This window comes from Leishmania martiniquensis, chromosome 14 (genome assembly GCF_017916325.1).
Source record: "Leishmania martiniquensis isolate LSCM1 chromosome 14, whole genome shotgun sequence".
In the NCBI taxonomy this organism is placed as follows: Eukaryota; Euglenozoa; class Kinetoplastea; order Trypanosomatida; family Trypanosomatidae; genus Leishmania; species Leishmania martiniquensis.
The window spans coordinates 7,006-34,333 of NC_090149.1; the positions used below are offsets into that span (position 1 = coordinate 7,006).

Below are 27,328 nucleotides of genomic sequence, written 5' to 3' on the forward strand. Positions count from 1 at the left end.
GCGCGGCAGGAAAGAAACGCGCGGACAAAAGAAGCACACAAAGAAAAGAATTCTGAAGAGAAAAGAATATCTGAAATGGAGTGCGAGATCTCAAAAGGAGGGAGAGAGGATGAGACCAGCAGGTAAGAAAGCGTTCTTAGGGCCACGTGGGTAGCGATGGACGTTGGCGGCTCTGCTCTACGGAGGCGTGTGTGTTTGGGGGTGAGCGTAAGGGTTGTCGGAACGAAGGAGCTGCATCCTTTTATGTGGAGGGGGGGCGATGGTCATATCACACCCTCAGGGAGCAGAGGGGAGAGAGGAGAGGCAGTGGGGTGAAGTGGCGTCGATGTGATCTCAGTCGGTAGAGAGAGGAAGAACGAATGAAGCGAGTGCATATTGATAATGGTCCTGCCGGCCGCATGCGCTAGACACCACGCCTCCACATGAGGAGCGGATGGCACGAACTCTCTGCTATAGTGCCGCCTCCCATTTATGCGTCCAGCAGACGTCTGGCCACGTCCGCACGCCCCACCTTCACCCGCAACGATGGAAGTGGCAGTGGCGGCGAGCACTGGTGGACAACACAGACTCAACTATCTGTTTGTTGGAAAGAGCACACGCAAGCAGCTGCATTGATCGCAAAGTGGGCGCCGGGCACGTGTCTGCGTCGCCTTGAGCGTTTCAGCACGTATGGGTGGCGGTGGCGGCTCTACTAGCGCTACTCCCTATATATAGACAGGGATGTACACCGAGAGCTCATCTGTCGGTGCGCTTGCTTCCCAGCAAGCGGGTGCTGGGAGGCCGCACAGTCACACGCCGGGCGGCGGTGCCGAGTTCGGCAAAGCAAATGCGCGAGCGGTCCTCACTATACACTTGTTGTCGGGATGCTTTCGACTCCGGCGTACCGCGTCGTGTCTTTCCACGGCGGGGAAGGGAAGGTAGACACTGATACGATAATGGGCTATTCACGGCGCGTCTCTGGCACATGTTGTGAAGAAAGAAAAGGAAAAGCAGAAGCGAGCACCTGACGCTCACATGTGTGCGGTCGTGCTTCCACGCGGTGCATTCCGTAGGAGGAGCGGGAGAGCAAACGAAGAGCAGCCTCGGCTGCACGGGCACGGGAAAATGTGGTTGAGGAGGTGGGTGGTGTCTTCTGCGCACTCTTTTTCCTGGGAAGGGCGATAGACTTTGGTTTGAGCGTGATGACGGAGAAAGGCTTCTTTTGCGCCTGCTGTTAGCAGACTTGTGTTAGAGAGGACGAAAGGGGTAAGGGGAAATGTGCTGCGCTTAAATTGTTGGACAGGTAGTTTCTGGCAGTATGCAACTTTTTAGTGTGCTCTTCTTGGCGTGAAGTGAAAGGCGAGTGTTTGTGGGGGGGGCCTTCTTTCCAGCCTTGGCTTTCTTTGGTTGTGTTGCACTTTCTCAAAGTGTATGACTTCAGGTGGGAAATTTGACGTTTTAATATGAAAGAGTTCAGATTTATCCTGCATGCTTCATGGCGTAGGGACTTCTGAGTCCGAGAAGCGGGCGGGCTTGAAAAATTAGAAAAGGTGGCTTTCGAACGGAGCCACGCACCACTACTTTGCTTCACAGGTGGAAACGCTTGTCGCTGGATACTTTAGCAATGCTGACACTGATGGCGCTGCGTCGCGTTGATACCGGCCACACTGAAAAGAGGAAAGTAAAGCGAAGGGGGCTAGATTGTCCACTCAAGTCTCGGAACGTGGAGGCTGGCGCTGGCGAAGTGGCAGCAGAAGGGTGAAAACAGTACTGCTGATCAAGCCCTTATACTGTGAGTCAAAATTGGCGGCTCACTGCTTTGCCTCTAGGGGGGAGGGCCTGCGACAAGCTGTGCGGGCTGTACTTCGCGCTGCTCCTCCGGGGAGGGACATATCTGTGGTCGAGAGCGCCTGGTGCTCTTTGGTGGGTTGGAAAGGCGACGAAAATTCTCCACGGGAAACGATAGGCTCTCAGGCTCGAAAGTTTCCATGAGGCTCAGCTTTAGCGCGATGAATGGGAACGTGAGCCGGATACCTTTGAGTGGCCAAACAGATGTCTCTTTGAAGTTCGTGGTCCAACAGCAGAGTAGAGCGAAACATCGTATCTCGTCACACCACCTTCGTTGCGCACGTTCTACGCGCTGTAGGGAATCGGAGGTGACTGCATAGCAAGCTCCAAGAATCCCATAAGCGCTGCCATTCACTTTTAGAGGCTGGTTATGAAGTACTGCATTGCACTTTATCCGAGGAAGCTTAGTACACGCTCCGGTCTCCCCAAGTACTTCGGGCCATAGTGCACCACAGTGGAGGGACCTCGGGAATAAACAAAAAACGAAACCGCTATTGGTTTGATTCTCATGTCTATCTGACGATCGTCGTTTTTTTGGTATGCTCGCTTGCATTGGTGTTAGGCCATCAATGCTATGTCGAGAAGTGCAACTTATCTGGGCTTCTTACAGTGCCGCTTCACTTTTTGGTGCTCTTGGTGCGCGCCCCAGTGCTAGTAGGTCCAAAGTCTAGCTGCACCCCCATTGGAGGGTAAAAGAGGTAATGTTTTGCCTCTGAAACACTTTCTTGTATGTATCCTTCGGTGACGCTCACTCTTTTTTTTTTTGGAATCGTCATTACGTAAGTAAACTGATCCTTTGTCACATTAGGGTTTTGCTGAGAAACATAGCGTAACCTGTCCTCATGTCATCTAGCGTAGTGATTGTGGGTGACTCTATCTGTGGGGGTGACGCTGATCAAAAGCTCGGCACGAGTCTCGACGAAGTTTATCTGCGGGGATTTAATACATTTTCCGGAAACCATCCAAGTGACGTAGCGCTGCTCCACGAAGGGGCAGGGGAAATAGTGTCTGCTATCAATGGGCAAATAGAAGTCACAGACCGTGTGATATCGGTGAAAGGGCTGCTTCCACGGTATCAACCCGAAATCGGTGATGTGGTAGTTGGCCGGATATTAGAAGTTGCCGGCAACAAGTGGCAGGTGGATGTGAATTCGACCCAAACTGCGGTTATGCTTCTCTCAAACGTAACAGAGCCTGGGGGTATTTTGCGACGGCGAGGGCGGGGCGATGAGCTAGGGATGCGTCAGATTTTTGATCAAGATGACTTGATTGCGGCAGAGGTTCAGCGGATCTCGCCCGATGGTGTCGCATCACTCCACACGCGCGCAGCCGCAAAGTATGGGCAGCTATCGGGGCTTGGTATTTTGGTGAGTGTTCGCCCCTCCTTGGTGAAACGTGCTAAGCATCAGTTTCTGGAGCTCGAGAGCTTCAGCACGCAGCTGATTATTGGTATGAATGGCAACATATGGGTTTGCCCAATGGAATCCCTCGCTACCATGACAGATGGGAGCGAGCACGCTACCGACGCACGCCAAAACGTGGCACGTGTTGCGAACTGCATAAAAGCACTAGGAACGGGACGAGTTCAGATCAACCCAGCATCCATTGAAGCCAGCGTTATGGCATCGCTGGAAGCAGGCTTGTCAGCGTTTGAACTGACTACTGAAAAGCACCGAGGTGCTTTTTTGGCACGCGTTGTAGAAGTGGTAGGCATGAAGCGCCATCGTCAATAGGGTGATTGCCTTTCTTTGTGAACCCCAACGTATAGGATTGATTCTTTATTTTCACATATGAGTCGCTTTCATTCTTCAGTCAGTGTTGCAAAAGCTGATCTGTGTCGTATAATGATAATAATGTTTTTCTCTGAAGTGTGTACTGAGGAGGTACCTTTTGATGAAGGAGAAAAAACTACCAAATTATGTGCCAATCAAGAGCCATGGCTTTTTCCGGAGCTAGAAGGTCTCTCTAGCGCATGGAGTTAGGAAAAGGGAGCCTCACTATACCTTGCGTGAAGGCAATCCTGAGCGATCACTTTGCGTTTCTCTGCAATTTTTGCGAGTGTTTTTTTTTCGTTGACACGTCATCCGCTAGCGGCTGCTGTGTTGCCCCACTTGGTCGATTGTGCAGTATCTGTCTATCTCCTTTTTTTTCTACTTGTTGGCACCACCTACGGCTCAACGGTTTTTCTTTTTGTGCGAAGGAGACTTCAGAATCATCTCTTGGGCTATGTCTACTCGCAGGCAGCTACAGCTTCCGAAACAATGGGAAAAATTTCGAGTCGGAATTGAGGAGGAACTTCGACAGGACGAGCTATCTGAAGCTGCGATAAAAGGAGAACTGAATCGTTTCAATGAATGTAGTCGCCACACTGTTTCAGTGCTCACAGATGGTTTGCGCTCTCTCGTATTTGGCAGTGAGGAAAGTGCTGCCTCCTCTCGCGATATTGACGATGCTGTGGAGTACATTGTGGGGCCGCAGCACACATGGAACAGCAACTGCGAGGAAGTTCGCGAATTTCGGCGCCTGATTGGGACAGCATACATGAACGAATGGAAACTTTTCCAGTCTTTCAATCCAACAGTGCCAGAGCGCCTTGCAAAACGTAGCCTGCCACAGTTATTTTTACTACCCCCGCTTCAAAAGGCACAAGCAGATCTTTTAATACGAGTGAGTGCGAGCAAAGCCTCCTCAGTATATGGCATGATCCCGATGCATTTGTGGTACGTAGATCTGGCGGGGCAGCGCTGCTCTTCAATGCAGGAGTTCTCTTTTGACACAGTTGCTGATAGCGCCATCAAGCTCGCTACGAACCGATTGTCGGAGTTGATGACGATGAAGGGGAAAATGAACGGAGGAAAACGTGTTTTTGTTTTCCGTGTCAAGGGGCGAAATGAGTATCTATACGGCTCGAAACCTCTCATCGACTTCCGGTACATACGTGATTGCGTAAGCAAGCAGCTGGATATTCATTTGATCGTGGAGCCGAAAAATGAGAGAATTCTTGTGGCTCCGCTTTTTTATCCGTCCTACCCCTCTCAGGCTCGACCTAGTCCTCGTCATGGAGAGCTGTGCAAGAGTAATGCCTCTGAAATCAGTTTGTGGAGTCTCAGCAGGAAGCTTTCTCTTCGGATTATTGGTGGATTCGAGAAGCTGATTGTCTCTCCTACACGCATGAAGGAGGAGAATATGCGCGATTCTGCGAATCTGTATCTTGCAGTTCTTGTGGAAGCGTATGTCGGCACCTGGCGCTGTTGCGAACCCCAAATCACCGGCTGGCAACTGCGCGAGAATGCAAAGAACATTGATGGTTCAGCTACGAAGTTGCTCTGGAAGGATGGTGGAACGGTGACCTTCAGCATCGATCTCTCGAATGTGCCGAGAGAGCTAAAGCTGTGCTTTACGCTGGTGGCAGCCCCGAACGACAAAATCGCCGGAGGGAAAGCAGCCACTGCGGAAGACGTGATCGCTGCTGCTGAAGATAGTGCGAGAAGAACCGATGAGCAAGGATTTTCTGTCCTTTTTTTGGGCACAGCGGCCACGCAGCTTTTCGATTATGCGGCGAAAATGCGAATGGGTACGGGGCGCATCTGCCTGTGGGACGGCAAGACCCGTGCAAACCCGATCGGCTTGAACTCTATCAACCCCGATGTGAACGCGTGCACATTTGAGGTGGAGTTTCCGTGCTTTGACAAGCCTGTCGTGTTCCCTAGTGGTCGACCTCCGCGGCAGAAGAAGGAGGATGCTCAGCGAAACCTCGAAGACCGAGAGGCTGCCCTGAGTAGTCATCTGATCAACAACCATGTAGAACAGCTGCGGCAGCTGAAGCGAGTGCTGGCGTACGACCCCCTGGAGCATCTGACAAGTGACGACAAGACTATTCTGTGGAAGTATCGAGAGATGCTTCTCGATCGACCACAAGCTATGGCAAAGGTGCTCAGCGCGGTGAATTGGCTTATGCCGTTCGATGTGTACGAAGCGCACTGCCTTCTTCGTCGATGGCGTCCCCTAGCCGCGTTCGATGCGTTACAGCTACTTGACGCGCAGTACGCTGACTTGGCGGTTCGTGAGCAGGCGGTGGAGTACATTGATGAAATGTCGGACTACGAGCTGCGGGGGTGCATTTTGCAGCTCGTGCAAGTACTCAAATACGAGCCGTATCACTACTCGGCGTTAGCGCGCTTTCTCCTGAGGCGGTCGCTTCGTTCGAACCACATCATTGGTCACTACGTATTTTGGTACCTAGCCGCTGAGGTGAAGAACCCCGCCATTTGCGAGCGGCACGGTCTTCTACTGGAGGAGCTGATAAAGCGCTCCCCCCTCCGGTGGGGTTACCTGCGGCAGGTGTATGTTTGCAACGAACTGCTTCAGTGCGCACTGAGTGTGCAGCGGGCACCCAAAAAGGACCGTATCAAGTGTCTGCATGAAAGCCTCGCTCAGGTGCGCTTTCCTCAGCGATTTACCCTCGCACTCAACCCCTCAATGGAGTGCTGCGCGGTGGAAATCAATCAGTGCAAGGTTATGTGTTCGAAAAAGCTCCCTTTATGGCTTGCCTTCAGGAATCATCTCAATCAAGACGATCTTTTTTTCGTCATATTCAAGTCTGGCGACGACCTCAGACAAGACCTGTTCACGCTACAGCTGCTGGAGCTGATGGACGGCTTATGGAAGGCAACGGGGCTCGACCTTCATCTCACCCCATACGGCTGCATCTCTACAGGAGAAGGTGTTGGGATGATCGAAGTGGTAATGAACAGCGATACCATCGCCAACATTACGAGACAAGAGGGAGGGGCACAGGCTGCGTTCAGCGATGAGCCCATGCTCAACTGGCTTCGCCGTTTCAACCATGATCGCAGTGATGTCGAGCGATGCATGTGGAATTTCGTCCTTAGCGTCGCCGGCTACACAGTGGCCACATACGTCCTAGGAATCGGAGACAGACATAATGACAACATCATGCTCCGTCAGGATGGTACCCTCTTTCACATCGATTTTGGCCACTTTCTGGGCAATTACAAGACGAAGTTCGGCATCAAACGTGAGACAGCGCCGTTCATATTCACTCCCATGTACCTGTATGCGATGGGTGGGTCGAGTAGCCCAATCTTCAAGCACTTTGTGGACGTAGCATGCCAAGCGTACAACGCGCTGCGGCGACACAGCAGCACACTCATTATGCTTTTTATGCTGATGCTTTCTACTGGCATACCAGAGCTGCAAACCCTACATGACATCGAGTGGCTACGCACAGTACTTCTTCTGAACCGCAGCGATGAGGAGGCCTCCGAGCACTACAAGAACCTCATCAACGACGCACTGAACAATTTTCGCACCCTTCTGAACGACTATATCCACATCATGGCGCACTGAGGCCGGCGTCATATATTCAAGACATGATTGTTTTTTTTTCTCCTTGCTTCGGCGAACGCTGCTGTCGCTCCTACTATGACCAACTCGTTTGTGTTGGTCTCATTTGCGTGCGTTTCGATTTCAAGCATCAAAAAACCCAAAAGGAGAGCGCGCGAGGCGCGCACATTATTTTGTATAGACCGCTCGCTGTGCCCCTTTTAACTCGGTATTCATTTATTGCTCTCAAGAGGGTCACCTCAAACCTCTACTGGTGGCAGTAGGACTGTGCACTCGGTGTGGCTTAGAGAGCACTAAAATTTGTGCGCTTGCGCTGTAGGCATAAGAGGTCAGATATGCGTAGGAAGGGTTGTATTCGCCGCCATTTAGTCTTTTGAAGTCTTAGGCACACTACCTGGCAACCTGCATTCGTTCTCTGGGACTTTTCCCCCTTCTGTTTTCTTTACATAGGATAGGGCTGCGCCTTCTCTCTTCACTGAAACTGCACACTGCCAGCATCAGTGGCACCACACGGGCAGGCACGTGCCAACGTACAAGATGGTAGCGTGGGGCCCGCTGCAGCGGCAGCTGCTGGCCTACATTACGCGCCATCCCAAATTTCAGGAAGCTGTGAAGAAAGGGTGGCAGGGCATGGCGGCTCACTCGACGGTTCAGAGAGCGAAGCAAAGCGCGTACGCTGCGCTTTCGAAGATGAGCGCGAAAGCCACTCGCAGTGATAGCGAGTCGGGCGCGAAAGCGGATGCTAGTGCAATGAAACGGACGCTCGACACATGGAGGCAAAGGATCAGTAGTGGCTGGTACAAGTATAAGACTAGCGTAGTGAGCTTTATTGCTGCGAACTTTATGGTGATACTGATGCTTCTTCAATTCAGTCCAATGCTGTGGCACTCGGCGAAGCGCTGCATTCAGTACTTTGCTGAAGTTCCGTCAAGGGTTGAGGCGGAGCATGAAGTGAGGCGCAGGGGACGAAAAGCAGAAGCGGCTGAGGAGGCTCTCCGCTCCAAGGCGGAAGCCCCAACTGAGGGCAGGGGTTATGCAATTTTCGGAAGTGAGCCGCCGCCCCAGCCTGCCTGGGGAAGCCACGCGGAGCGCGACGCGCAAGCGCCGAGACCGTCACAGTCTTGGCAGACGTCGTATTCACTCCTCGATGACACTGTCGGCACCGAGCAGGGGCCAGATGCACAGCAGTCGTTTAACGATATGCACAAGGATTTGTTTCGAACATCCGATGGCAGTGCGCTCGTAAACTTCGACACATCTTTTCTGGTGAAAATGGGCGATGAGACCACGTTTACGTCTTCTCTAGAGAGAGAAGCGCTCACGGGAAGTGTGTCCTCTCGTCCGTTGTAAGGCTGTCCGCTACACTATCCTCCAGCTCCTTCTTTCCGTTCTCTCACTACCTACCCGCGTATTTCACCATCCAGGTGTTCTCGGGATATTTTTCTTGTTCTTTCCGCCTTCTCACCAGTTCTCTGCTGCGGCAGCGTAATCGCTTCTGAATATTGCAGGATAACCGAATTGCAGCAAACAAAAAAGCCATGCGCGCTTCCCCTTTTCACTGTTGTTGGCAGATGTTTGCAGATTTCACGAGATAGGCCGCTGGAAATAATGCCTGTTTCTTATTGTTATTGTCCGGCGGGGAGGGGAGGGGGGGTAAGCCAGTCGCGCGTCTACCTGATGTCATGGTCATTACGCGATTTCTCTCTGTAGCATGTCCCTTGATTGCCTAATACGTTGCGTCCCTGCACGCCTTCCGCCATCTCTCAGCTGCCCTCTCCTCAGTCGCAAGAAAAAAATGGCTGCACAACGCTTCTCAACACCGTTACCTTTCTTTTGATGTTTCGTTGTGCATTTTGCCATTTGCATTCGCTTGCGCGCACACGCACACACGCACGCCGCGTTTTTTTTCAGTAGTGGCACCAAGTAGAGTCAGTGGTTGTAGCGTCGAAGCTGCTCCCATCCCCTCCCCCCTCCTCTGCCTTCCTCAGCAACTGAGGGGGAAGCTGTCATGCCAAGCGGACTGATGCGGGCAAACACCAGTGAGGAGCTGGAGTCGATACTAGACATCGTGCAATCGTCCGGCGAAATTGCAATCGTCTTCGCTTCACCGAGCATTGCCGATCTGGAGACGATTACAAGCGAAACGCAGCGTCGGCAACTGCGCATTGCAGGAATCCCTCGCGGCGGGTACACCATTCTACCTGCCATTCCGTTATACGATGACGAGCTGCTTCAGATGTGTCAGAGGTACACCGGCGCAAACGACTACGAGAAGGCGGAAATCCGAAACAGTTTGTATGTGAGAGAATACCCACTGTTCGCGTACAGCACTCGGCATCAGAAGACGATGTTTCACCCTGCCGATTACGTGAGCCGTATTCTCCAGTTCTGCTTCCAGTACGTGCAGGTACCCGACGCAGATGTTTTGTCGCTGCAGGACAGGAGTCCCTTCCTTCATATCTCCCCTGTGAAGGAGATTTGCGAACATCTTCGCCTCATCGTTCGCGGCACCCCAGTGGCACCAAACGGGTCCGAGTCGCCAGTGCCAGAGCAGCTTCGCTTTCATGCTGAGTCAGACGCTGAGAGGCTTGCAGCCGAGCGTGTGGGCGCTGTGTCTATGGCACCAAGTAGTGGTGGCCCCTCGGAGACGGAGCAAACCTCTCTTTTGACCGGTGTCGCGGCGTCGGCGCTGTTTCAGAAAGGCGCAGTGGAGGAAGTCGACCGGGACAGTGAGGAGGCTGAAGATCTTACTGGCGAAGAGACAGTTGATGCGGTGCACGGCTTTCATGCAGAGTACTTGACCTTGGACGGGTTTGAGCTTGTGACGAAAGCGTCCATTTTCTACGACCGTGAAGGGGAAGGACAGCGCGTCGTCGCTGTGTACATTCCTGGAGGGGTACCAAAGGACACGTGCCGCGCTGCAGCCGCTGTCTTGGAGCCAGCGGCGACGAAAAAAAATTTGCGGGCAGCCACGAATGGTGGGCTGCCACCAGACACCGGGATTGTGGGCTACTATGATTACCTGACGAATCCTACCCGACACAAGTGCAGAGAGACAGAATTTAGCCGCAAAAATTGGGGCCTTTTCTCTCAGTGCGAGCCGCTGCTGAAGCATCTTGATAAGCTGTACAGTCAGTTGGCCCCGATGCATCATCATCTGCAGAAGGTAGCCATCCCGTCACAATACCAGTTGTGTGGAACAGTCTTCAGCACCATCACAGTGAATAGAAATTTTCGCACCGCTGTGCACACCGACAAGGGGGACTTTCGGAGCGGCCTTGGGGTTCTCTCAGTCATCAACGGCGAGTTTGAGGGTTGCCACCTCGCTATCAAAAGGCTCAAGAAGGCGTTTCAGCTCAAAGTCGGCGACGTCCTTCTTTTCGACACGTCTCTGGAGCACGGGAACACGGAAGTGATGAGCCCAGAATTGCACTGGCAGCGAACCAGTGTAGTGTGCTACCTGCGCACTGGGCTTATGTCCTCTGTGTGCGAGATGGAGCGACGGAAGCACCTGAATCGGCTCATGCTCCAACAATTGCTCAACACGGAGGTTCGCCATGCTACCGTCAACATCAACGGTGCCGATAGTAGTCTGCCGCCGCTGTTTGTACCGACACGCTTGGCGAGTCATTTGGCGCCAGTGCAGCTTGCCGCCCTCGGCTTCATTGCGGAGCGGACGGAGAAACAGAGTGGGTGCGTCGTGGCGATGACCATGGGGCTCGGCAAAACGCTTGTAGCACTCACGCTGTGCTTCTCACAACTGCACATCGCGCCAAAGGCTGACATCCTCATCCTCACACCAAAGCCGATCATCAGTCACTGGGTGGAGGAGAAGAACAAGTGGGGCATGCACGGGCTTCACTTTGCGCACTTCGTCGCCTCCGATGGGCTCAACTCTTTAGAGTTCGAGCAGCAGCTCCTCGAATACGAGCGGCAGAAGAATCACGAGAAGCCCAAGTCAGGCCATGTCTTCGTCATCAATAGTGAGTACCTGGGCGGGTTTCTGCGGCGCTTCAAGCGATTCACGCCCTTCCTCATGATCGTGGATGAGGGTCACCGAGTCGCTTCGAAAGGGAATAAATTGACGGAATCACTTGATCGCCTACGGTGCAACCTCCGCGTTGTGCTGTCCGGCACGCCTATGCAAAACGACGCCAGCGAACTTTACCGGCTAGTAGGGTGGGTGAACAGAGGCGTTGGTAAGGTGTTGCCGCCGAAGCGTTTCCAGGAGCTCGCGAATGATATCAATCAGTTCGTCGAGGGCGATGACGGGGCCTTCTACAATGCGGTCATGGCACAGGAGTACATTCAGGAGTGGATGCGTGGGTTTGTGTTCCGAGAAATGGAAAACGACCTACCGCCGCTGCATGATTACCTCTTGATATGCGGCTCCTCCGATGTGCAGCGGGAGTATGAGGAGAAGTTGGGGCTCACAGAAGCAGCGATGGCAGCCCTAAAAGCTACGGAGCACCGACCCCATCACCTCTCCACTCACCCTGCGTGCTACCTGGCCTTCGTCTCCGACAGTTACCAATCGATGGTAAGCGGGTGGACAGTGCGCGCGCAGGCTCACACGTCACGACTGCGAGCGTCCCAGCTGGACGAGATCGATACTATGCGACTTGAGCAGTACGTTCAGATGGTCGAAAACGAGCATCTCGATACCTTCATCAACGTGAGCGGGAAGATGCGGGTCCTCGTTGATATTGTGCTTCGCGTGCAGGCTCGCAAGGAGAAGCTCATCATCTTCTCCCTCTATGTGGGCTCGCAGGATCTGATTCATCGCACCCTGACAGCGCTGCGGGTCTGCACATTTACTGTTCGCGGCCGTGACTCACAGGACCGTCGCCGCCGTGCGATGCAGGAATTCAGCGAGAACAAAGACCTCATTGTTCTGGTACTGTCGACAAAGATCGCCGCCTACGGTCTAGATTTCACGACTGCGAATCATGTCGTGCTGTTCGACTCATGGTGGAACCCGCAGGTGGACGCACAGGCCATCGCGCGCGCGTACCGGAGAAATCAACGGAAGCCGGTGACCGTGTATCGTCTTATTTCGACAACCGAAAACAAGTTCGTACTTCGCTCACAGACGCGAAAAATTGCCCTGTTCAAGTGCATCCTTCATGAGCGCACCAGTCGGCAGGCGCTGCCGGGGGAGCTCGAGGACTGCGTAGCGAACGAGCAAGATGACGAGCGGCGAGAGTTTTGGGAGAAGCTGAAAAGGACGCCTCTCGCTGGTGGCAGCCGTGCGTTGCTAAACGTGTATCGCTATCAGGAGAGCATTCGCGAAAGCGAATGACTGCAGCTAGTGGCAAGGGAACGGCATCTTTTCGGCGTCAACTGCATGTGTGTGTGTCTGTGTGTGTGTGTGTGTGTTGTGTCTTATTCCCTTTAGACGTTGTCCTTGTCTGTGTGTATGTGCGTGTGCTTCAGGCGCCCCATGTGCGCCCTCCTCTGCTTCCTTATTCCTTCTTTTTCCCTTTGGTGCTCGCCTCTTTCTCTCTCTATCGTGTGTGTGTGTGTGTGGTCAAGGGGGGAATAGCCATGAAGTGCACTCATTCTTACGCGTGTGAGTTGTTTTTTTTTCTTTGCGCAACGTTGCTCTCACAGACTTCGCGCACCGATCGTAGTAATAATAATAATAATAAGCAAAGAGCGTTGGGCTTGGTTGTGTGCGCAATTCCGATTGACGTAGACCACGGTGTCGGTCTGGTGTTTTTCTCTTTGGGGGGACGAACTCGCCCTTCGAGGCCACTGTCGAACTCCTCGTCAGCACTGAGCGCAGCTTTACATCGCATCTCTCTCGTCTCTATACTACCGATTTACCTTCTGTCGACTGCTCGTTCTTTCTTTCTGAGTGTGAGCTGGCAGGCACTTAAGACTGCGCTTAGGGCCCAATCTATGGTGATTATTCCGATGTCGACTTAAAACAGTGAGCGTGCCTGGCTGTGATTCGGTGCGCTCTGCGCTTATCGTTTGGTATCCGGCAGAGCCCTGTGTTGTGTCTGTTCTTGTTGTGGGTGTTCGGTCACCGTCTCTTCTCCGCTTTGTCATATACATGAGGATACATGCATACAGAGATGTATACGCACATATATATATATATCCTTCCTCCCTGCGCTTCGTTTTGTTTTGACCCCGCTGCTCGCCGATGTGCATGTGTATTAGGAAAGGGGGCTCAGAGCAGTCATGTAGCCGTTTGCTGGGTAGTGTCTCTTCCTCCTGGTGAAACCCGTCTACGGCTGCAGGGAGGGTTCCGGAGGAGGGGGCGATGTGGGCAACAACAGCGGAAGAGGGGAGTGCCACGGTGAGCGTGGCGTTTCTGCGCCAATAGTACTACCTGGAGTAGGACGTCTCTGTTGTCATCACCTCCCCGCTCACCTAACTACCTCTCTCACTATATGGCCCCTTCCTCTCCTCTCATGGCAAGTCACCACTGCTGCCTTGTCTGCATACGTAACGCTGCGCATATACTCGCACAGGCCTGTGCGAGGCTCTTTAGGGGCTTCTTGCCACGCTCAGTATTCGCCGCGTCTATGAAGCGGGGCGTGCTGCACGCTAAGAGCCTCCACGTGCTGCGGCGGTTGCTCGGACCCATTGTTGCACTGTATATTTCGCGATGCAGAGCCAAAGCCGACGTGTTACGTGAGGCGCCGCTATACCAGGCTCCCAGCTTGGACGCTCTGAAGGCATTTGCGCTTTTCTCGAAATGGCCAGACTTGGCGCTGAGGGAATGGCTACTACATGGTGTAATGGTGGTTCACAGAAAAGGGACATGCATTGGCTTCGCAGGAGAGCCACCGCAAACTGCGCATGTTTACTGGGTGCTCTCCGGTGAAGTCACTCAGGTGCCGACGAAGAGCGAGCTATGCGAGTGTGCTGGCGAGCTGCCGCGCTTGCCACCGAACGCACCGAAGACTGGCCCAGCGGTTTTGCCTTCTTACTTTCTCGAAGATGCAGCGAAGGGGGTACTGCATGCCCTCACTCCCACTCAGGGGCGCATCGTGGAATCACTGGCAAAATACAAGGCGGGTTGTCTTGTGGATGCTGAGGGGCTGCTGCTCGGTGGCGGAAGGCAGCGCTCGCTGCGATGTAAGGCAGACGCTGTTATGCTGAGCTTTCCTTTTTCGCGCCTTTTGAGGATAGTTCAGTGCTTGCCCATCCCTGTGCGCAGCCGTGCCATGGATGTTGCGCGCAGCGTTGCCCAAAGTGCAATGGCACAGTTGGCGGATAAACCATCTGCGCTCTCCCTCATCTCGGCCAATCCAGTCCTGCAAGGTCTTTCGCTGAGAGCCCTGCAGACCTTGCGACTCCAGATGCAGCCACTCGTGTTTCTGCAATTCGAGGTCATCTGTCACAATGTGGCAAACTCGGACAAAGTCTTCTTTCTCAACTACGGCAGGGTCCTAATCGAAGACAGCAGGGGCTGTTTCTCAACTATCACGTCGAAGGCGTCGACCGCTGTCGGGCTGGAGACGCTTGTGCCGTGCCGGCTTCCGGATTACTACGATCAGAAGCTGCGGGCAAAGGCGGTCGCGTACTCTGAGATGTGGTACATTCCCACCGCCGCGCTGCTGGCCGTCTGCGATGCCGCATTACAGCTCCGCTGCGCGCAAACGGCTACGCAACTTGTAGGCAGCTGCACGAACCGTCTCGCACTAGCATCTTCGCTGCGTGTATGCCCTTGCTTCGCGGGCATTTCCGAGGCGGCCATAGCTGCTGTTGCTAAAGCGTTGCAGGCGCGAGTGCACTGTGCGGGTGACACGATTGTCTCCTCGAAGCGGTCGCCTAACGCGGGTATTCTTGTAGTTGCTGGTGTAGTATGTGCGCATTCGGACCGGGCAAAAGCTGCCCAGTTCCTGAGCGCAGGCGAGGCTCGCTACTTTTGTGAGTGCTTTGTGAAGATGAGGCTAGAGGAGTCGGTGGTCTCGCAGAGCAGCTCAATTGTGCTCCACGGGTCTCCTGCAAGAATATTTGAGTCTATGGAGCTGAATGCCGCCTGGGATGACATAAAGATCATGCTTGACAGAGCACAAGAGTACGTGAATGGCAAGTATGGGACTGGGGCCAGCGACCTCAGCAAGGCGCAGAATGCAGCATCAGAGCGGGTACGAGCCCGTAAGCGTCGCTGCGCGGAGGCTCTGCCTCCAGTGTCTCCGTCAAACCCCAGCATCAGCGCCACTAGCGCCCTCACCTTGCTAGAGAATGAGCTCCTAGTCAGCCTAGCATGGCACTTGCAAGCACTGCACCCTGACTCCGCGGACGAGGCGAAATTCGGCCTCTTTCGAGAAGGGCAGCGGACGATAGAGGACAACGACGCCCCAGGTGGTTCTCTCCCAACTGCAGAGTGCTTTTCCCTAGATGAAGAAGGCAAGCTTGTCATCTGTACGTCTCCAGCACTGGCTGCCCCTGCGCATCCCTTGACAGAGACCTCTGTCGCTCCCTCACCAGCGGTTGTCGCTGCGAAAGCCAACGCCGTCGCTGCATCCTTGCATCAAGAAGAGAAAAGGAAAGAACGAGCTGCGGTGACGCAGGCGGCAGCAGCAGTTGCTCCGAGATCACTGCGCGCGGCAGTGTGCGCACCAATTCACGAAGAAGGGAAACGAGGCAGAACTCCGTCCTCCCGCCTCACCGCGTTACGCGCGGAGGCAGCACGCCTCCGAGATGAAGCAGATGGCCTAGACCGGCGAAAAGAATACCAGCGTCAGGTGTTGCGCGCGAAGCACTCTTTGTGATACCGCACAGCTTCGTCTAAGGCGTGGAGTCCCTGCGGCCCTCTCAGCAAGATAATTTTTTCGTTTCCTTGGCTTCTTTCTTCATCTCCTTGAACTGCGTTGGCGTCGTGCATGATGTAGAGTAGTAATTATCTTTTTGAGAGTGCGCTTCATCTTTTTCTTCTCTCCTTTGGGCCACAGAAATGAGGTTCCCTTTGGCTGCTTCCGACATCGCCCGCTGCCTTCCCCCTACGAATACCCCGTACATCCGCCGAGGAGCCCACGTTACAGCTCCCCTCCCGCCTCCGCCCCCCCCTCACTGTTATCTCCATCCTGATGTCACCGCCTCGCATGCCCTTTCCCCTTCCTCACAATCCCTTGTGGCATTTGGTTGAACAGCGCACACACGAAAAAACCGCGCTTGAAGAGCGGAAGGCGCGGCACAAAGCACTCGGCACCCGCCCTTCCTCCGGTGCATCTGTGCCTTTCTGCGCACCAAGAAGAAAGGAACATGGCGAGGTCCCTGCTGTGGGCATGTATGCGTATATGTTTGTTTTCGCTCGTACGTAGACGGGAACAGTACACCACGTCGCTTTCCCTTGTGCGTTAGCAATGCCAGCTAGTGTCGTCTACGTCTTAGGGACGGAGGGCTGTGGAAAGACAGACCTCGTCCACCAGCTAGAGTATCTCAGCCAGGGGCTTGTGCGCATGATGCCGACGGTGTGCACGCCGACGATGGGGCAAGAAGTGACGGAGATTTGTATCTGCTCCCTAGTTGGGGAAAGGAAGATCACGGTCGAGGTGCGTGAGCTGGGAGGATCTCTAGCGAGCATCTGGGAGAGCTTCATTGAGTCTCGCAAGGCCAAAGACGGAGGGAGCAGCGACACGGCGTTTCTTTTGCTTTACGTGGTCGATGGAATGAGTCCTCATCAACTGCCCTTGGCGTCCGCCATGTTCCGTTATCTCACGCAGGGCCGTGACGCACCCTGCGCAGGATGGCCAACCCTCATCGCTGTGCAGAAATGCGCCAGCGCAAATTCTCTCACGGCAGAGGATGTGTTCAGTTTCTTCCTAGACGAGGCGGAGGCATTGTCAAATGTCGATGTTGTCGAAGTGGACTCGTGGAATGGTATTGGAGCCGGGGATGTGCTCAGGAGGATCGAGACGGCTTTCGGTGATCCTCAGTAGCAATGGAGTCTTCTCTTTGCTTATCGGGTACGTTAGCACTTCATGTGGCATATCCTCAAGTGTGCGTGTGTCTGCATGCGTGTGTGTGTGTGTGTGTGTGGAAGTAGGTGTCACCTGCCACCTCTCTGCACCTCCCCACGTCCTCGCCCTCCTATACAGCGACGCTTCCTCGCCTTCTCAAGAGTAAACGCACACACGGAAAAAAAACGTACTTCTAACAGCCATCTCAGAGGGATGTAACGCGTAAACAGCTCTGCTACGGTCTCCAACTCGCCCTCCCGTCGTGCTAGTCTGCTATTGGGCGCAGCACCTCAAGGGCTACAGTCCCCCTTTGGGAAACTCGATCGCGTCTCTTGTCGTCCCTGTACTTTCGATTCTTTGTCTTCTGTGTTCTCGACCATCGCACCGGCAATGGCTGCATTGTGTATGTGGTGCGTGCGTGCGGGTGAAAGTGTGAATGAAAAGAGAGGAGTCCTTCACGGCACTCTTTTTCGTCCCATCTCTTTCTGCGCGAGCTCACTACGCTGTGTGCCAAAGCCCTTCTAAGAGCATTCACGGCATCCGCCATCTGCTACTTCCCACCTAGTCTGTGCGTTTGCTCTCCAAGACACATTCGACTCTCATCCGCGTGCAAGTAATCGACATTACCAGAGACCCACTCCTCTGCTCATGAGCGACTTCGAAGTAGTATCTTCCGAGGATGAGGAGGGAAATATGATCGCTGTTGGAAGGTCCGCGGAGGTGCCGCCATACGGTCACCTGCGCCCGTTCTGTAAAGGTAGGCTGCTATGGTCTCCGGAGGCATCCCACTGGATCCTTGTCTTTCTAACCCTCACAGGTGGCACGCTGTTCTTCACGATGCTCTGGGGTTCGCTTCGCTTCACGAGCTCAAGCATACTGCCCAATCGGTGGATGACACAGTTGCCCCACATCATTGCTATGCTGCTGTCAGTGGTGTGCGCTTCGCTTCTCCTGTGCACCTCACTCACAAACCCAGGCATCCTACCGAAAAACAATCCCTCCCCGCCGCTGAGCAGTTCCCCTGGCAAAGAGTATTGCACGACGCTCCCCTACTGCATGAGGTGCCACATTTACCGCCCCTCCCAGGCAGGCCACTGCAGGCGCTGCAACAACTGTGTTGCACAGCTGGATCATCACTGCCGCCTCCTCGGGTGCTGTATCGGTGAGTTGAACAGGGGCTACTTTCTTCTTTTTCTCTTAAGTGCCGTCACATACAGCGTCTTCGTCTCGGTCTGTCTAGGGTATTTTCTTGTCGTGGTACCCTCAAAGACACATTTAGTGCGGTACATCTTCTGCACCGTAGGTTTCGCCGTCGCCCTGATCCTCAGCCTCATTCTCACAGGGTATCTACTGCACAACCTCCGCCTCATCCGCATGGGGTTACTGCATCGTGAGTACATGAATGGTGCTGCCCCACGCAGCCGCGGCCGTACTAGCTTCTTTGCAAACATGACAGTAGTGCTCTTCCCAAGGAAGGAGTGTGGCTCATAGCGCTTTCTGTCAGCCTCGTCAGTGCTCCTATCTTCTTTTATTTTTCTGCTTATTGAATCTGGTCTCGTAGCCCCCTTGTCGCGTGGCATCTCATGGGGCCCGGCGCCCCCGCTCGGCAGATACCGCACAGCTCCCTGATTCCCTCCCCTATGCCAAACCACCCCTGGTGGGGGTGCCATTGGGTCAAGCACCGACGGCGAAGGGAAGGTCAGAGCGATGCATCGCTACGGATGCCAGCGGCCAGGCCCCGAATGGCGAAGTGTCGGAGTAGTCTACAACAGTGATTACGCTTATGCGATTTTTATGGTAGGCGAGGTTTCACCGTGGCTGGGATGCCCATATCACCCGGCTCTCACTCTGCCCACTGCTGTGTGTGTGGGGGGGGGCGGCTGTGCCATACACCCCCCCCCGAGGGCAATGCACCATGTGGCGACCGGCATTACAGGTGTGACTTTAGAGTGAAGCGAGAAAGTGCGTGTAGGCGGGCATTGGGGCAGAGGCTGTGCTCAGGTGACTGAGGCGGCGTATTTGGTGTTACCGTCCCCCCCCCGCTGCTTTGTACGGTGTGATGGGCCTATGGCGGGCGGGGGCAAAGCGGCGTTCAACTCGTGCTTTATGGCAGCGAGTGAGCACTGTGAAGGGGGAAATAGCGCCTCAAGCACACCCCTTGCTCACTTGGTTGCCGCCTTCACCATCTTTCTTTCTCCCTATCGTCTGCCTTTTTTTTTGCATACGTCAGGGCTCACCGAAAGATAACACTGCGGAGCTGCCCCCCCGGATGAGCCTGAAGTCTTTCAGAGGGGTCCTTCGCCCTCTTGGTTACAGCCACCCTTGTGGATGTTGACTTCAACGCTGCGTGAGGGGGACAGAGGCGACAACGCTTGCATGAGACAGCGGTAGTCGATCACTCACTACTACACCCTCAGTCACCTGCGTCCGGCAACACCGCTAACCTTTGCGGCTCTTTCTTTTCGATGTCTCTCTTGCACGCCGAAAAGGCATGTAGCCGTCTTCCCACACCTCCACTTATTCCGCGCGCACAAGAACGCGTCCACAAATAGCATCAAGAGACGAAAGTGCTCGAGACGCGCTCACTGACCGATTGGCGTGCGCCGCCACCATGCTCCGCCGATTTGTGGTGCCAGTGCGGCAGGTGACACAGAAGGCAGAAACAGGTACACGACTGCCAGTTGGTGCTCAGCAGTGCTTCGTAAACATTAATCGAAGTGTGCAGACACGGTGGGAGATCGATAGTCAGACTGCCTCACAGAAACGTACTGACTATGACTTTGACAAGGAGCAATGGATGAAACAGATGCGGTTCGCGTCCATGGACTGCATCATGGACCCCGACATCACGCCTATTCGCTACACCTCCGTCGCGGGAATGAAGAAGGCGTTTCGCCGATTCGTGACAATGCGCAAGCTGATAGATCGTCGCCCGGACTTTGACCCTGCGCAGTTGAAGGAGCTGTTCATCCAGTTCAAGACGCTCTCCCATGAGAAAAGTCCAGACTGCTTCAAAACACTGCAGCGCATCACCACGCACGGGGAGGCGGACCGAATCCTTAAAGAGATTAAGGGCCGCATGAACGAGGACTTTGCCAAGAAGAGCTGGAAGTCATTGAAGCAGCAAAGAGCGAAGAGCACTTACGAGATGGAGGTGGAATCATTCGACTTAGTCACATGTTACATGGGGCAGATGTCGCAGGATGACTGGCTGCAAATTACGTACCGCTGCGAGTTCCGCCAGCGTCTCAGCGGGGAGCACGACTGGGAAACGACGGTGGAGTACCCAGTGTTTGAGGTGCGACTCGGAGACGGCGTCAAGGCGCCCAACACCCATCCCTTCATCGTTGTCGGGGTGCTCAAGAAGGATGGCACCCGCTACGGCAAAGACTCACAAGACGCCGCCGACCTTCGAAAGCAGTTCGATCGCACGGGGCGGTGGTTCTGACATACTGATGAGTGCTGCGGATGCAGCATCCGTTCCACCTCCCTCTATCCTCTGCGTGTGTGTTTCCCTCTTCCAGCCATTGGGTGTATACCTGTGGGCCTTCGAGATGACTTCTCGATCCTCATTTTGTCCTCCGCATGTTGTGTGCGCTCGCTTTGGAGCGGTCCTGTTGCTTCACAGCCTCAGTGGCAGATCCTACGTCTTTACATAGTTGTGGCCGTTCAAGCTAAGCTGGCACGCAAGGACGCGCACATATCATAGTAGTAAGGACTGAAGCAAGCAAGAGAATGCAGGTCGCCACACGCCTGCTCCTCAGGCTTTCATGCAGCAACACCGAGAGCCTCGAGTCCCGACCATCTGTGGGCACCCTCCAGCAGACGCTGGCCAAGTGATACCCCTCCCTTCATGTCACCTTCTTCAACTCTCGACTGCCTTTACACCTGTATCTTCCGCTTCTTTCCCGCTTGTGGCATCTCGTGGACACCTCGCCTACCTGCGCTGATTGCTGCCCCGTTACCCTCAGGGTTGTCAGAGGGAGGGGGCGCCACTCTGCACTCGAGCAGCGCATTTTGCGTGTTTGCTGAGATGGAGGGTAAGATGGACCGACTCGCGGGAAATTTTTTGAGAAACGGCGATGTCGCCAGCGCCTCATCCCTGTACAACTCGTTAGAGAAGCTGAATCCAGACAGGTACAGCCGCATGGCGCGCATCTGCCGTGTGCTCCTCAATCCCCAAGAGGTGCCGCTGCCGCATCGTCATCGCGACATTTGCGAAGCACTTCTGGACCCCCTCGTGCCGCCGGAGGTGCTTCTGCGCGACTCCGCAGAAAGCGTGCACAAGTCATTCCAGCGCCTGGCTGTGTGCGCTCATCCAGACAAGAACCCCAACCCTAGCGCCAACGAGGCCTTTCTTAGACTAACAGTGATGAAAGACAAGGCGCTGGCATTGCTGCGCGACGGGATGGAGCGCCCGTGTGGTGCAGCCGAGGTCACTCCTGCTAAGGCTACAGCCTCGAAGAGGCACAAGCGCAAGCCCACGACGGGCTCCGGAGCTGCCGTGCCTACAGTAGCTCACGAGCGGCAGCCGCTGAAGCCGGGAGCCCCTTCACCGGCAGCCGCCGCGGTCTCCTCCTCCCTTGCTCAACTGCGAAGCACGAAAATTACGCTAAGCGCGTTGAAGCGAAAAGACATCGCAGACGATTTCGAAATCTTCAGCGCCACGCAGCGCACAACAGCAGTGCGGTCTGAAGTGAGTCTCAGTGACGAGGAGGTTCACCTCGCCGCCACAGTTCCAGTAATACCCACAAAGGAGATAGCACAGCGCACTAATCGACGGCGACCGCAGCCCACAGCTCCGCCGGAGAAGAAGACCATTTCGCAGCGCACACCTTCCCCCTGCACGGACCCACTCATGCCTAGTAGCCTCTGCGTCGTGATGTCGGCACCTTCGCGCATATCGCTGCCCCACTCGCCCTTAGGGGCGGAAAGTAGGTCCAAGAGCGGTGGTGCTGGCGTTTTCGACAGGCCAGCCCTTCACTCACCCGTCGCCTCCTCCGATGACCTCCCTGCAGACAGTAATGCGCTCCGGCGGCAAATTGATGAAACGTGCGCTCGCTTGCGTGAGATGCGCGTGCAACACACCTCGATGCGCCTCGATCTAGACCTTAGTTTTGAAGCCTACGTGCGCAGGAAGCAGTCAAAGTGAAGGAAGCTGCTATGTCGAGTTGAAGCCATCAATGATCTTTACTGGGAGGGAGGGAGGGGGGCGGCGGAGTCTCAAGTGGATCACAGCGGGCGTATCTATACGAAACGTATGCGTGAGTCTGCCTTTGCTTGAGTGAGATGGGAAGCTGATAGTGACGGAGGAATGCGGTGGATGGGGGAAGCCTATAGGTGCTTCCTGCATGTACGTAGTCTTCCATGTTCATTGGTGCGGAAAGAGCACGTGCACAAAGAAAACAGAGCTGATGTCCGGCACGAAATAACGCTCAACAGCCATGCCTGCATGGCCAATGTATCATGCAAAACCTCATGGAACGAGAGCAGGGGCGCGAATGACAGCGATGGGCTGCACCCCGACACGTAAAGAGAGAGAGAAACCTTATTTTGTACATGCATAGCAAAATCCCTTCCTCCCCGGCTCTCACTCTTCTTGAGTGTGCCCCCGGCTCGGGTCTCTCACTCTCCCTCGCTTGAGCGCACACACGTTCCCAGACAAAGACGTGTCGCACTAGCGGATGTCGGGTGTGATGCCTCTCTTATTCTTTCCCCTCTTTCCCTCCCTCTTCGTACCTGCTTTTGCTACCGGTGATGGACTTCCCCGTTGGCACTTGGAGGGTCTATTGGTGGACACAGGAGAGGTGGTAGTAGTGTTGACGACGGAAGGGAAAAGTGAGTGCATTCAGAACGTCGAGAGTGAGCAGTGTCTTCTGACTTCGTCCCTCACTCCCGCTAATTTCACACGGCATCCCGCATACCCTTCTTCTTTTCCTCGAAAAGGCCCCCGGCCCTCTTTCGTGTGCCTACCACAAAAGTGATACCGTCATTCAAGGAGCTTCTCCCACCCTTCCTCCCTCCCCCTCCTTCCCCCTAGGTTGCCGAGTGCAATCGTCTGCAGCAGCTGTCACAAATGTAGACTTGATCGTGGTCCTGTATGGTGCTGCTTGCAGCGTGCTGGTGTCACTCAGCTGATCAAGCGCGCTGCTTTGCCGCCCCACCCCTGCGTCAGAGTGGCATGCGAAGAGTACGTGGCAGCAGGGGGGGATGGCAGACGGGGTCCCTTTGAAATCGGCTTCGCAGTGCACTTCCGCGTTTATCATGCATTTCGATGTCTCTGTGTCTCCTCTTCCCTCCGTCTCTCTCTTCTGTTTTCCTCGCGCCCAACGTGCGGTGTTTACGTGTGCTGTGACGGCAATCTCTGTGGCGAACAACACGCGTCTTCTGAGCTTTCTCTTTCCTGCCTGTCGCCGTCTTTGCCAGGACCTCTCGGACCAGAGAGAGGAATGCCCTCGATTGGAGCTTCACGGCAGGCGCCAAAAGTCCCCGTCACTCCAAGAGCCATGAAGTTCTCGGTAATTCGAAAACTGCCCGCTTCAGAGCAGAGTGCCTCTCTGGCGGCGGCGGGCCCTGCGAACAGTTACGAGTCGAGGCGCATGACACCCGCCAACTTCGATTCGGATCCCACCTTCGACACGGTGCGCTCACTGCAGGAGGCGCAGCGCCACGTGAGCGACGAGGACGCCACGGACCGACAAATCCGCCGCTACCAATACCTGCAGTTTGTGGCACGTCTGAATGCGCAGCGCGGTCTATACCAATCCACCGCTGTGTTCGTGGAAACGATGCTGAAAGAGGCCAACCACTCCGCTGAAGCCTGTGTTGCGATCAAGGCGGCGGCGGCGACGTGGGGGCTCAAGTTAGTGGCCAAGCAGGCTGGCCACAGTGTCCTCAACACGATTCTAGAGCTGCTTTTGCCGGCTGTTTATTGCGACTACAGCCCGGAGAAGCTGTACAGGGCACCACCCATCGTGCAGCTGCAGGTGCGCGAGGAGGCTACGGTCATCAACAACCCCTACTTTACACATTCCATGTTTGTGGATGAGGTGCATGTGGATAAGAAATCGACTACTCAGCTCCAAAAATCACTGGAGGCAGCGGTGCGCGCAAACGACGAGCGCGTAAGCATGGCGTGCCGCCTTATTGAGCGTCAACGGCAGCAGCAACTCAAAGTCGCCTTCCGCAGCTGGCGCCACTGTATGCGTCAACGGCGCCTTGTGCGCACCATGGTCGCCAGCTCATCGAAGCGTTGGAAGGAGGAGATGTCGCGGCTGCGTGCGCAGGCGGTCTTTTATCACTGGAGGCTACTTGTAGAACGATCTCGAAGCACATACCTGACAGAGCGACTGCACGACGCCGCATTTCAACTCGAAAATGCAAAGAGTCAGTTTCAGCTGCAGTGCTACCGCGCCGACCGCCTGGAGCAAACGGCGAGGGAAGCGACGGAGAAGATGGAGCGAGTGATGCAGACTAACGAGGGCCTTCAGCGGCAGCTGGATGAGCTGAAGGAAGAGCAGGTGCGCAAGGAGCGGGAATACAACGAGAAGCTAACGCGAAATGTGACGCACCTGCTGACGCTTTTGGGCACATACGATTCGCTGGCCAGCGTCTTGCTGCACTCGAAAGAAACCGCTGAATCGTTTATGCCTGAGAAGCCGTCGTCACCCGGACCTTTTCAGCACGGTGACGGCAGTGAGGGGGGGGTTTCTACACATGAAGGTCAGTCGCTTCCGATGAACGATGTCTCAGAGTTGAGCTGGGAAAGCACGTCCAACTCGGCGCTGCAGCTGCTGCGGCAGTGGTGCGATGGGGTGCTGGCGCAAGTTCGCGGGCGTGGGGCACCCTTTCGGCCCATCCGCGCCTTCGGGGCCGACTTCTCGGACGGCGAGCGCTACCTCTACATTTTTCAGTACGTCTTTCCCGAGGTTATATCGACGGTGCTCTCGATCCACGATATGGGCGTCGAGTCCCGATTTCGCCGGATCTGCTGCTACATTGCTGAGTGTGGCCTTCGCTACAGGCTGGTGCCATCAGACTTCCTGAATAAGCGTGAGGACCTACTTGTGTGCTCTCTGAGCGAGCTCTACCAGAAACACATGCTACGCCATTGGGAGCAGATGGTGTCGCAGTCAGCGTCAGAGCTGGACACGTTTAGGGAGGGTGCAATGAAAGCGGCGCTGCTTGGGTTCACGGCCCCATTGCCGAAGGAAGAGGTCGCCGACGTTCCAACCGAGCAGCTGGACGAGGCCGCAGTGAGAGCGCGCATGGACGACTATATCGAGCGGGTAAAAGCTATCAGCGAAAGGTTCAGCACGGCACTTGCCGTGGAAAATGAGCTAGTGAAGGTCAGTGGCGCTATTGCGGAGCAAGAGAAGCGCCTTGGCGGCGAGCGGCTGCAAGGGGCGCCGATACCCCTTGTCGAGGAGGCTGAGCGGCGCGCATTCTGGGAGCTGCCAGCTGGAGCACTGGATGACCTGCGCGAGGCCCCGCAGCTCAGCTCAGAGGTGAAAATGTGGGACCTCATCGTGACGCAGACGCTCCCGGAGGTGCTGCAGAAGCACGTCGACACAACGTCACGCCTCTTCTTTTTCTTTGCTGGAGAGAACGCCAAGACACTTTCGGAGGTGGCGTTCTGGCGCTTTATCGAGTGGAGTGGAGTGTTGACTGGTTGGATGGAGGTGCCTATGGACTGGATTGCGACACAGTATGACCACGTCGTGACGCCGCAGCTCGACGCAGCGCTGAGGGCGGTGGCGCGAAGCCAAAGCGAAATGAGCGTGCAGAAGTTGCGCCAGGTCGCCTACCAAGAAATGGACATCCGCAGTGCAACACCACAGCAGTTTGTGGAGCTTCTTGTGCGACTGGCCGTGGCGTCGGAAAGAGGCGAGCGCGGACTTGTGGAAGGCACGCGCCGTCTCTTGCAGGAGCTGCAGCTGCCCCACAAGGAGATGTCTCCGATAGCGCGCGAGCTGCACACGCCGGAAACGCAGCATGTGCTGTGCTTTTTCGCCGAGGATCTATTCCGCGTGTACCTCTTCTACGTGAAAAGGCAGGAGTCCTCACGGCACACTCGGGATACGTCGATGGCTACCCAGTCTGGCGGTCGCTTCGCCTCACAGATGTCAATGGCAATGTTCCTCACCATGCTCGAAGACTGCCGGTTCCTCTCGGACAACAGCGGGTGGGTAGCCGGCTCGGCTGACACGTCAGCTGATTCCACGCGACCGCGCTTTTTCATCAGCGCAGCGCAAGTGCGCAAGCTCGTCTCTTCGCTGGAGCGTCTTTGTAAGGGCCTGATGAATGGTGGGTTGTCATTCAATCTCTTTGTGGAGACGCTCGCGGTGCTGGCGTACCACTGGTGCCCCGACCCGCTCGTGCCAGAGCCGCGGCGCCTCGCTGGCTTCCTTTCCCATATGGTACAGCAGCTAAGTGCGCGTCACATCAACTCCACGCTGCTCCTGGGTACCGTTCCGTCAATTAAATTAGAGGGCCACAGGAACGTTGACTTCTCGCATGAGGCGCGCCGATCCGCTGGTGCAGTCGCCTAACAGCTCTGAATGTTGTAACGCTGCTTCGGAAATGTATAGGTGGGGTGAGGGAGAGAGGGAGAGGGAGAGGACAGCAGTGGAGGCGCCTTTCAGTTGTGCCATTGCTTTTGCCCCTGTGCCATGTAGACCTGACAGCATCCTGTGAGCGTATCATTGTGTGTAGCCGCATCTCCGCCGTGCCACCACCGCGTCCCACCCCTCCGCTCATCGCTCTCTTCTGCAAATGTGAGCGCCGCCCCTTTTCCCCCCTCATTTTCTGCTTCCCCATTTACACGGACCTTTCGGTCCAGTCATGTACATACGGCACTTCTGCCAGTTGACTCCTCACCCTCTCGACACACAGACGTACACGATTCTTTCACCACATCCTCCTCAAAGCTATCACTGACAAGATGTATGATGTGCGTTCCTGCCTCCAGGCGCTCGCCGTAGTGCACAGCTACGTCACACTGTGGAACTCGAGGAGGATCGCGACGGCGGCACTCATGCATGTAACGCACAGATCTCAGATCTGCAAGTGAGTTTCTTCTGTAGTGGCCCACGCTCCATCGTCGCCCTCCCCTCCCTCCCTCCTCTTCGTTTCTTCCTGTGTTTGCGTTTGCTGGCGGCGCCCTTGGGTCCCCGTTTGTCGGCAAGCACGAAAAGTGAAGAGCAGAG

At 55.1% G+C, this 27,328-nt stretch overlaps 9 protein-coding genes across 9 annotated transcripts; all 9 read left to right on the top strand.

Annotated features, from left to right (window-relative positions):
• Positions 1 to 2,669: 2,669 nt before the first annotated feature.
• LSCM1_04803 (uncharacterized protein) lies at positions 2,670 to 3,560 on the top strand (the record flags this gene model as incomplete). The annotated part of the gene is made up of 1 exon (XM_067322292.1): positions 2,670 to 3,560. The coding sequence occupies one exon, from the start codon at positions 2,670 to 2,672 to the stop codon at positions 3,558 to 3,560; it is 891 nt and encodes a 296-aa protein (XP_067180065.1).
• A 493-nt stretch (positions 3,561 to 4,053) lies between these two features.
• Positions 4,054 to 7,197, top strand: LSCM1_04804 (uncharacterized protein; the record flags this gene model as incomplete). The annotated part of the gene is made up of 1 exon (XM_067322293.1): positions 4,054 to 7,197. The coding sequence occupies one exon, from the start codon at positions 4,054 to 4,056 to the stop codon at positions 7,195 to 7,197; it is 3,144 nt and encodes a 1,047-aa protein (XP_067180066.1).
• Positions 7,198 to 7,731: 534 nt separating this feature from the next.
• LSCM1_04805 (uncharacterized protein) lies at positions 7,732 to 8,544 on the top strand (the record flags this gene model as incomplete). The annotated part of the gene is made up of 1 exon (XM_067322294.1): positions 7,732 to 8,544. The coding sequence occupies one exon, from the start codon at positions 7,732 to 7,734 to the stop codon at positions 8,542 to 8,544; it is 813 nt and encodes a 270-aa protein (XP_067180067.1).
• Positions 8,545 to 9,202: 658 nt separating this feature from the next.
• On the top strand, positions 9,203 to 12,496 carry LSCM1_04806 (uncharacterized protein; the record flags this gene model as incomplete). Its single annotated transcript, XM_067322295.1, has 1 exon — positions 9,203 to 12,496. One exon carries the CDS (start codon positions 9,203 to 9,205, stop codon positions 12,494 to 12,496), a length of 3,294 nt encoding a protein of 1,097 aa, XP_067180068.1.
• Positions 12,497 to 13,733: 1,237 nt separating this feature from the next.
• On the top strand, positions 13,734 to 15,932 carry LSCM1_04807 (uncharacterized protein; the record flags this gene model as incomplete). The annotated part of the gene is made up of 1 exon (XM_067322296.1): positions 13,734 to 15,932. One exon carries the CDS (start codon positions 13,734 to 13,736, stop codon positions 15,930 to 15,932), a length of 2,199 nt encoding a protein of 732 aa, XP_067180069.1.
• Positions 15,933 to 16,523: 591 nt separating this feature from the next.
• On the top strand, positions 16,524 to 17,099 carry LSCM1_04808 (uncharacterized protein; the record flags this gene model as incomplete). The annotated part of the gene is made up of 1 exon (XM_067322297.1): positions 16,524 to 17,099. One exon carries the CDS (start codon positions 16,524 to 16,526, stop codon positions 17,097 to 17,099), a length of 576 nt encoding a protein of 191 aa, XP_067180070.1.
• Positions 17,100 to 19,731: 2,632 nt separating this feature from the next.
• Positions 19,732 to 20,568, top strand: LSCM1_04810 (uncharacterized protein; the record flags this gene model as incomplete). The annotated part of the gene is made up of 1 exon (XM_067322298.1): positions 19,732 to 20,568. One exon carries the CDS (start codon positions 19,732 to 19,734, stop codon positions 20,566 to 20,568), a length of 837 nt encoding a protein of 278 aa, XP_067180071.1.
• Positions 20,569 to 21,165: 597 nt separating this feature from the next.
• LSCM1_04811 (uncharacterized protein) lies at positions 21,166 to 22,272 on the top strand (the record flags this gene model as incomplete). The annotated part of the gene is made up of 1 exon (XM_067322299.1): positions 21,166 to 22,272. The coding sequence occupies one exon, from the start codon at positions 21,166 to 21,168 to the stop codon at positions 22,270 to 22,272; it is 1,107 nt and encodes a 368-aa protein (XP_067180072.1).
• Positions 22,273 to 23,569: 1,297 nt separating this feature from the next.
• Positions 23,570 to 26,671, top strand: LSCM1_04812 (uncharacterized protein; the record flags this gene model as incomplete). Its single annotated transcript, XM_067322300.1, has 1 exon — positions 23,570 to 26,671. The coding sequence occupies one exon, from the start codon at positions 23,570 to 23,572 to the stop codon at positions 26,669 to 26,671; it is 3,102 nt and encodes a 1,033-aa protein (XP_067180073.1).
• Positions 26,672 to 27,328: the final 657 nt, after the last annotated feature.